Source organism: Emys orbicularis, chromosome 9, assembly GCF_028017835.1.
Source record: "Emys orbicularis isolate rEmyOrb1 chromosome 9, rEmyOrb1.hap1, whole genome shotgun sequence".
Taxonomy (NCBI): Eukaryota; Metazoa; Chordata; order Testudines; family Emydidae; genus Emys; species Emys orbicularis.
In genome coordinates this window covers 10,648,957-10,658,767 of record NC_088691.1, presented here as the reverse complement: position 1 = coordinate 10,658,767, position 9,811 = coordinate 10,648,957, and the positions used below count along the sequence as shown (strand labels likewise).

General features: G+C 45.3%; 1 protein-coding gene across 1 annotated transcript; it reads left to right on the top strand.

Annotated features, from left to right (window-relative positions):
- Window positions 1-906: 906 nt before the first annotated feature.
- On the top strand, window positions 907-9,045 carry LOC135883774 (protein EOLA1-like). The gene is made up of 3 exons (XM_065411019.1): window positions 907-994; window positions 2,943-3,237; window positions 8,273-9,045. The coding sequence occupies exons 2-3, from the start codon at window positions 2,985-2,987 to the stop codon at window positions 8,488-8,490; spliced, it is 471 nt and encodes a 156-aa protein (XP_065267091.1). The 5' UTR covers window positions 907-994; window positions 2,943-2,984; the 3' UTR covers window positions 8,491-9,045.
- Window positions 9,046-9,811: the final 766 nt, after the last annotated feature.

Sequence of the window (9,811 nt, the reverse complement as noted above, 5' to 3'; positions counted from 1 at the left end):
GGAGCTCCACCACTGGTAGCAATAGTGGGGCATTTTAAGAGACAAAATTTAGTATAGAGAAGGCCCAACGTGGCTGCAGAGCAGGCAGGCAGAAAAGAGGCAAAACCAGCTGATTCACAGGGGAACTGGCCAGCAACCAGTACCCCCAGAAGATGCAAAGAGCTGTGTACATATCAAACAAGTCTAGTGCTGAATAAACTTCAACCTCTGATGTTCAGATTTTACAGAGCAAGAGTGATTTGGGGTGAAATATCTGATGGTACCAATACTTGTCTGTTTGGTTTGATCTAACGCTAAACACCACAGTATCTGGAGGCAGAAACAGGCCCAAGCATTCAGAGGCTCCCTGCTATTACCTAAGATCACCCTGTGCCAGCTAGTGCCCTCCAAGGCAACAACCCCACAGCCCTGCAGGGCTACCCCAGCTTGCTACCTTCATCCTCCCTGCCCCCCCAGGAAGGACCCGGGGCCCAGAGACGGGGGGGGACCCAAGCTGGTGTCAGGGGAAGGCGAGGCACCCGGGGTCCCCGCTCAGGTCAGGTCACCGCCCCAGGCACGAGCGATGGAGACGAGCTGAGTCCAGCTCGTTTGCCGCTGGCTCGGCCCAGGTGGTTGTGCAGGGAGGAGGCCTGGGGCGGGTGCTAAAGGGGGGCGGGGGCCCTGAACTCGGCAACACCCAGCACCCCCCTGGCGTCTCTTCCCGCTGTCACCAAACCGCCCGCGGGCAGCGGCCTGGCCTGGGCCAGGTGGGGGGTGTCGCTCCCCCTTCCCCTCAGGGCAGGGCCAAGCAGCGCGCCAGCCCCACCCCGCCGCGGCCTCCCCAGCTTCGCCGAGCTGCGCGCTCCCCACTCCGGGTGGCGGACGCCGCGGCGGCTGTGGGCGGGCCGGCGGGAGGGGCGAGGCCTGGTGGCGAGGAGCAGCGGCGGGAGAGTCACTGCAGACCCCTCAGCGCGTGGGAGAGACGGGGGCGGCGGAGGAAGCGACGAGCCGATGGGTGAGGGCCCCGGGAGCGCGTTGGGCGGGTGTTAACCCCCGTGTGAAGGGGGCGAGGGGCTCTGAGTTGATGGTGGGTGGGGGGAGCCCAAGGGTGAGGGGGGCCCTGAGTTGATGGTGGGTGGGGGGAGCCCAAGGGTGAGGGGGGCCCTGAGTTGATGATGGGGGGGAGCCCAAGGGTGAGGGGGGCCCTGAGTTGATGGTGGGTGGGGGGAGCCCAAGGGTGAGGGGGGCCCTGAGTTGATGGTGGGTGGGGGGAGCCCAAGGGTGAGGGGGGCCCTGAGTTGATGGTGGGTGGGGGGAGCCCAAGGGTGCGAGGGGCCCAGAGTTGATGGGGGGGGGAAGCCCAAGGGTCAGGGGGGCCCTGAGTTGATGGGGGGGGAACCCCAGGGTGGGGTGAGGGCTGAGTTGATGGTGGGTGGGGGGAGCCCAAGGGTGAGGGGGGCCCTGAGTTGATGGTGGGTGGGGGGAGCCCAAGGGTGAGGGGGGCCCTGAGTTGATGGTGGGGGGGGAGCCCAAGGGTGAGGGGGGCCCTGAGTTGATGGGGGGGGAACCCCAGGGTGGGGTGAGGGCTGAGTTGATGGTGGGGAGAACCCAAGAGTGTGAGGGGGGCTGAGTTTTGATGAAAGGGGGCAGCCCCAGTATGAAGAGTGAGAGGGGCCCTGAGTCAGCACTTGGCTGGGTGTTGAACAGCCCCCATATGAATGGTGCAAGTGGCTCTCCTGTCTGAGACAACTTGAATGATTTTTTAAAAATTATTATTATAAGTAATAGTTTTACTGGGCACCGTCAGGATAAATACCATGTATAAAATGAATTTGCTGTGCTAGCGAAAACACCTCATACTGTTGAGTGTACAGTATTGTTAAACATATAATTCCCCTGGACGCTGTTTGTTTACTTCTTGCCAAAGGTGGACTTTTCTAGTTGTTCTAATATGTTGGCCTTCCTGCTCTGTAGCACAGTGCCCCAGCATTTGATTTGTAAACAAACAAGAGTAAATCCCAACAACATACTGTTCTCACTGTGTTTGAAAAAACAAACATAGTTAGATTTAGTGTATTTCCATCTTGTCTGCCACTCTGGGCAGGTCAAACCCTCTTCAAATATCTTTGTTGGCTTTCGCAGGCCCACCTCATTCGATTTTTAGTTTCTTGCCCTTGCCTACAAGGCACAGGACAATTTAGCTCCTGCCTCTCAGCTCTCCTGTCTTCCAACTCCTCCCTCATTCTTCCAAACCTTCAAGACTACTGATTCATTTTGTGTCCTGCTCCCACTCTTGTCCCCATGTCTTGCATTTTGCTTCTTCCTTCCGAAACATTCTCCATGACATGGGCTGAAAACTAATGGGAAAAGTTTAATTTCTATTTGTAAATACCTGTAGCTAGTTTCTGATCTCAGTTATGGTGACAGAGTAACATCTGATTTAGTAAGGGTCTTGTGGGTAAAGCACTAGACTAGGACTTAGGAGGTCTGAGTTCAGTTCTTGGCTCTACCAAAGGCTTCCCCCCCTGTAAAATGGGGATAATATTTCCTATCTCCCACCCTCTGTTTGACTTGTCTATTTAAATTGTAACATTGTCCAGCAGGGACAGTCTCTCACTCTTGTGTTTGTTCAGTGCCCTGTTACAAGGGGCCCTGATCTTGGTTGGAGCTTCTAGCCACTACCATACAAATAATAATAGACACCAGTGTAACTGATCATAATCTAATTTTTGGAGTTTCAAGACAGATTAAATGTTTGAAAACTCACTCTTGCTTTCTAGAAATTCTAAGACATTCTGAAGGTACAGTGACTTGAATAATCAGAATATTTTGCAAAACTTCCCAAGACTGTTGTGCAGGCAGATGCATTAGTTTTCAGTGGCCACTGCTGGATAGATTTTCAAGTCCTGGACATCAGGGTGTTGTGCTAAACTAATTAATTTTTTTCCCCTTAAACTAAACAGGATATGAGAGAAATATAAGGTAAAGAGTGACGCTCAAGAAAGATGATATTTGGCTGTCTTTCCTTCCGGCAACCCTATGCTGGATTGGTTTTGAACAAAGTCAAAACAATAGAGACTCGTTGGCGTCCTTTGCTGGTAGACTATAAGAACTGCACTATTGCTATTCACATAGCTTTTAAGGACTGGGAAGATGAAACATGGAAAGAGATCCTTCTGAATAGACTTGGCATGACACCTACACAAGTTCAAGAGCTACTAGATAAAGGGGAAAAATTTGGCAGAGGAGTTATTGCTGGTAAGCAATGTTGATCTTTTTTATTGCACACAGTCCTAAGCATGTTTTAAATTTGTAAACACAGTTTCTTAAGCACAAATTTTGTAACCTGTCTCTAGACAATTTTTTTATAACTTTGTAATTTTTTGTGAGGTACTGTGAAGTTCACAAAAACATTAAAAATAAAATACCAAATAAATACAAAAGGCTAGATTTTGCTGTCCTTTCCACTTGTGCAACCTTATTGATATCAGTGAGATTGAGTAGGTGGAAATGTGATCATATTTGGGCCGAAAGTTGTAAAGCAGTATATGAAATCTTAAAGAGTAGCTGAACTTAGAAAAGTGACTGTAAGGTGCCAATCCTGCCAAGACTTATGTACAAGTTTAACTTTAGGTTCTATGAGTAGTGGCACTGAAGTCAATGAGACAACTTTACACACACAAAGTAAAGCTCATGCATAGGTGTCTGCAGGATTGGGGCTTAAATTTTCAAATGCCAGCACCCTCTCCCATCTCTCTCTCTTTCTTTCATGAGCACACACAATTGCACGCACACATGCCTGTTACTGGGGGTATATCTATGCTAATTCATACTCCCTAAACATTCTAATCTTTGTGTGAGCATGTTCAGTAGCCTAATATACATGCAAATATTAGAATTTTAAACCCACAAAATACCACTGGGGGCCAGTGAATTTTTTTGGATGCAAACTTGTGTGTGCACTAAGGTTTTGGAATAATTTAAGCAGATAGCAGTTGTTTGCACCCAAATCGTGTGTATGTGTGTGCATGCACACACAGTTTTTAATGTTGACAAGTGGAAAATTTACCCCTCATCATGAATATTTATGGATCCAATTTGTGTCATTTACAAGTAAAAACGTAATTCTTCAAACTGCTAGCAGTGCAAACTCCTAGTATTCTAAATATCCAGTTAAATTATTCTGCTTTCTTCATTATCACCAGTAATAATAATTTTGGAACTAAGAGTTATCTGACAAGTCTCACAATGCCAGAAACAGAATGGAGTTCAGCTTATTCTTTCATTGACTTCAGGTGCTAACAGAAGTAAACATTTTGATTCAGGGCCTGCAGAGACTACTTATTCTCTTGAGTAGTCCATTTATTTTAATAGGTCTATTTGTGTGAGTGAGGTTATTTACATGCTTAAAAGTTTGCGGGATAGGGGCCTTAGGTTTCAATTCTGCAGTGTGTTGCACATTGTTACTTCTGGGCGAATTCATGTCCCCTACAGATTTCTTTGCTGCCCTGCAGAAAAATGACTTTCTGACAGGGAAGCAAAGGGAAGCTGCAAGGGCAGTCACGCACCAATCCCTAGCTGCGCAGGTACATCGTTTCAGGCACCCGGAGCAGCTGGCAGAGAGGTAAATCACTGCAGGGCTGGGGACACCCCAGCCAGTGGCTCCTGTCCTGAGCCAGGATCAGCCGTTAGTCCCGGCTGGACTGGAGACAGGAGAGGACAGGACTTCCTCTTCCCCTGCAAGGAGTGGCTGGGGCTGTGTCAGACCCACACCCAGAAACCTCCTCCAGCTGCAAGAAGTTCAGCATCCTCCCCTGCTTCCTGCCCCCATTGCTCCTTAGCTGTGGGGTCACTGTACAGGGAGCTGCTCCCCCATCGGCCAATGGACCTCCCAGACACCCTTTTCAAGCCTCACCCAGAACCCTCCTAGCCCTCCATACCTCAACCCCTGCACCCAGGCCCCCCCTGCCTCTGGACCCCCAGCCCTGCACCCAGACCACTCCCCACAGAGCTCCCTGCACTCAAACCCCCACCCTGACAAGCCCCATTCCCTGCACCACCCTGAGCCCCCACATCCAGATCCCTATGCCACTGACTCCCAACTAGCTGCACCCAGACACCCACCCCATCAAGCACCCCTCCGCTGAGCCCCAACCACTTGGAATCCCCTGCAGAGTCCCATTGCCCCTGCACCTGGAAACCCCCCCAAGATCCAGATGTGCATCCAGATCCCCACACCTAGACCCCCGCTGAACTGCCTGCACCTAGATTGTCCCACATAGAATCCTCTCACCCCATACCTAGATCCCCCCACACTGAGCCCCTCCACACTTGGTTGAGCCTGCCTGCCTGCCCCACAGCTGGTGCACCTGGCACAGGGTGGCAGGGCCCCAGGGTGTTTCTGAGGCAGGCCCAGGCCTTGTGTTGTGTCAGGGTTGGGTGCAGCATCACCACTGAGTCTGTGTCTCGGGGGTGGGGAGGCTGCAGGGTGATCCCCACCTTCATACAGCTAGTGGCCTGTGCTCCCCACTCCCATGCTGGAGCCTCTGCATTTATTGACAAATAAAACTTGCAGAATTTTTAATTTTTTGGTGCAGAATGCCCTCAGGAATAGCACATGGGAAGTCCTCCATTAAGGTGAGCTGGGCTCCATGCTGGCTCATGGAGCTGCCCACATGGTTAGCGTTGTATGGTCAGGATCTTAGTTAGTAAAATAGGTAAGTATGACTTAACACAGTGGTTCTCAAAGCCGGTCCGCTGCTTGTTCAGGGGAAAGCCCCGGCGGGCCGGGCCGGGCCGGTTTGTTTACCTGCCGCGTCCGCAGGTTTGGACGATCGCGGCTCCCACTGGTTCGCGGTTCGCCGCTCCAGGCCAATGGGGGCTTCAGGAAGGGTGGCCAGCACATCCCTCGGCCCGTGCCGCTTCCTGCAGCCCCCATTGGCCTGGAGCGGCGAACTGCAGCTAGTAGGAGCCCTGACTGGCTGAACCTGCGGATGCGGCAGTAAACAAACCGGCCCGGCCCGCCAGGGGCTTTCCCTGAACAAGCGGCGGACCGGCTTTGAGAACCACTGACTTAACATATATGCACCTTGTATTAAAATATTTCACTTTTACTTACTTTACTGATTGTAACTAGGCTTGGAAGGATTATTTTTTTATTGGTAAATGTCAGTAAACATCAGTTTCACTGTAGACATATAAACTGACGCAAAAATATGTCAATCAATAATTTAAATTTACAGATCGGCAAAGTAAGAAAAAAGCTGCTTGAGAATTTATTAGAGTTTGATTTAAGAATATTTACTTTGTATATTTTGACATGTGAGGTTGACAGTTTGTATTTTAATGGATATAAGGCTTTAACTTTTTGAATCTCAAAGTCTACTGTCTAAAGTCTGTTGGCTGATCTCTACCTCATAGTTTCCAGCATCTATGAACATTCAAATCTATAACAATCTAAAACGAATGCTCAAAAATAAACATATTATCCATTGAAATTATTAAAAAAACAAAAACACAGTTCTGATGAGCTTAATTATAAAACTGTTTTAACACTTGCTCTGAAGCAGTGGTGTCCAACCCACAATCTGGCCTGCTGATATGGTCAGCAGTGGTGTCCAGTTGTGGCCCTTGAAGGCTCTAAATTGTGGCCTTGAGGGTGACTGTTTAAAAAATAAATTTGCATTTGATTACAAGTTGAAAATGTTTTCCCTGAGTTGTGTCCTCTGACTTTTTGACAAACTAAAGGATTTGAATCTGGTCTGTGGGCACAGGGAGACTGTAGGGGGTACTGCCTCCTGAACCACCTCTACCAGCACTACTTCTCGGATTCTGCTGGATCACTCTACTGGATCTAGAGGAGAAAGTAGCTTTGCCTCCTCTGTTGCATGCTTCCCTCATGAGATGTGGGACTTATAGCTAGAGAAAGATAGGACTCAGTTTGCTCTTCCTGAGTCAAGGAAAATGGAGTATTCAGTATGGCCCCTTGAGCTTTATTTTTAGACACTGCTGCTTTCAAGACTGTAAAAATTAGTAGGTTTGTGCCCAGCTTGTAATAGTTTGAGAAGGTCTAAAATGGGCCAGATGCTAAATTTATGTTACTAAAAATGCTGATTGTACATGTATTTACTTGCATGTTGAGCTTCTGAGACCTCTTGCTGTTATTATTTTACAGTGCTCCTATAGTTAAATGAAGTCATGGCATGCTTTTCATGTCATGTTAGTACATTATTTTGATGGCTGCCTCTTTCAATTGTGCAAATGGTTGAATACTCCAAATATTGTTTTTTATTGTTTGGGCAATGGAGAAGTTTATTACTGTGGTACAAAATTATGACAGAAGTGTTGTTTCTTTGCTTTAAATTAGGTTGAAGTAGATGTACTGTATGTGTAGTTATGAAGTTTGTATCCATTTTTTGTTTTTAGCCTCATCTATATCAATTCTTTTGTCCGACCAACTCTTGCATTTTCATTTTAATATTTTTATTTCCTTAGGAACAGTTTATCACATAAACCAAAATATTGTTCCGTCTGTACAATACTGAAAATTGTTAGGTAGTACACCTCTACCTCAATATAACGCTGTCCTCGGGAGCCAAAAAATCTTACCGCGTTATAGGTGAAACCGCGTTATGTCGAACTTGCTTTGATCCACCGGAGTGTGCAGCCCCGCCCCCCTGAGCACTGCTTTACCGCATTATATCTGAATTAGTGTTATATCGGGTTGCGTTATATCGAGGTAGAGGTGTATGTAGATTTATAATCTCTGCCTAAATCACATGCTAAACTGTGAAAAGGAATGAAGATTTATTTGGCCTTTATTTCATAAAAATGTTTAATCACAGAAAGATATGAAAGTTCCTGCTGTCTAGTACCCCTTTTACTTTCTTTTGTTGATATTTTAATAAAATAGGGGCAAATTCAGCTGTTATAAGTGGGCACAGTTCTGTTTTTTTAAGAGGAGCTGTTCCTGGGCTGAATTTGGCTCCCAAGTTTTCAATAATACCTCAGTAGTTGCAGAACTTCTTTTTAACAGAATTACATCGCACTGAGTTATTAATCTTATAGCTGCATGCTTCAGCTCATCTTTCTTTTCATCTTGAGTCACATAGGCTGCCTTTTGCAGAGATTGACACTTGTTGTTTAAGGTGTGTATATTGGATATAGAGACCTTCCTATAATATAAATTAGTTGTTTTTTATGTGGACTGGGAAGTTGTTGAGAATTTATTTTGGAAAACTTCTGTTGGGGAGGGGAACTAACCTGCCAAGTAACTTTTGCATTTATAATACAGGGCTAGTTGACATTGGAGAGACCTCACAGTATCCAGAAAATTTATCTCCTGAAAAGATTTTGGAGCTGGAAAATCAAGCTGTACTCACTAGCCTGGAGCAGAAATATTTGACTGTTGTTTCAAATCCAAGATGGCTACTGGAACCTATTCCTGCTAAAGGGGGCAAAGATGTATGGCAAGTGGATATCCCAAAGGAACTGATCCCTTTGGAACATTAAGCTATATTTGTGGCTACCTGAGTCTAAAGCTGTAGTGTCAGATGTCATTAGTTTAGCTTCATATATGTAGGTGATTTTTATTTTTTCCCCAAGCTGTCTTCTGGAATGTATTTGTGGTGAATGTTTTTTATAGAAATAGATATGAGGCAAAAACTGATTTGAGTTTTTTCTTTGTTTTTTGTGACCCCGTAATAAGAAGATGAAATAATGAGAAAATGTATGGAATTATTTTTCTACCTACTAATGAAGAGATGTCATTGTAACGACCATTATTGATGTCTATATTGTTTTTTAAGTGTCTTGTATGTGTACACATGGACAATTGTAAATGTTTTTTTAATATATTGAGATATAGATGTACCTATTTTAAATGTTAAAACCTAAAAGGAGGTGTGGCTGCATCAGGCTGTGGAATGATAATGGAATGAAAAAGTGTTCAGTTATATTTGTTGTAAATAGAAACTCGGGCCCTGGTCCTAGAAAGATTTTATGCATGTGAATAGTCCCATTGACTCCTATATATCTTTTTTTTTTTTTTTTTTTTTTAATTTCAGAACTACTACTCATGTAAGTAAAGTTAAGCATGTGTTTAAGTTTTAGGATTAAAGGAGGACTAATTTAAAATTCAGCATCAGTGTTTCAGAGTAGGATACAACTCTTATTCTAGGACATAGGTCTTATTTTGAAATAAAACATGAATTTCTGCCCAGATGTTTGTAAGCATTTCATTTCCCCCTACATATGTATGTAACAAAACACAAACATGCAGTAGACTATCTAGCTTTCCCTTTAAATGTAGTTCAAATGATGGATTCAGTCTGCCTATTCTCCTTCACCTCCTACCCTAAGAGGGTAGCTGGTGTTGCTATGTGCTGCTGTGCTTTCCAGCGGTGGTTACATTTCATTAGTGGGATGATGCAATTTCTTTATAACAGTTTAAGTTTATAAAGTGCCTTTTATCCTTTGGCATCAAAAGTGCTATATAAATAGAAGTTATATCTAATAATATTCAGACACTCCTTTGCATTAATGATAGAGTTTTTGGTTCCCCTTTATAGACTCTATAGCATGACTAGTACTTGGGAGGACAAGAACATGTTTGGTGTTATAGCTGCATTTGTAAAAAGTGTAACTGAACAAATGCAATAGCTTTTAGTATTCTAATTTAAGATGGAAAACATTGGTAAATGGTGGGGAATTAAATACTGAATTAAAATTAAGCACACAAAAAATCACTATTCTGCTCAAAGATTACAAATTAATTGACAAGGGGCAAATTCAGGCTTGTCCTCAGGCCCCAGCTAGAGCAGTCACACTGAAT

What these genes read in the sequence shown, in the direction of transcription:
- LOC135883774 (XM_065411019.1), top strand. Translation starts at nt 2,985, where the DNA reads ATGATATTTGGCTGTCTTTCCTTCCGGCAACCCTATGCTGGATTGGTT. An exon ending in TGGCAGAGGAGTTATTGCTG is followed by an intron (nt 3,238 to 8,272) that starts GTAAGCAATGTT and finishes TTTATAATACAG; the next exon opens with GGCTAGTTGACATTGGAGAG.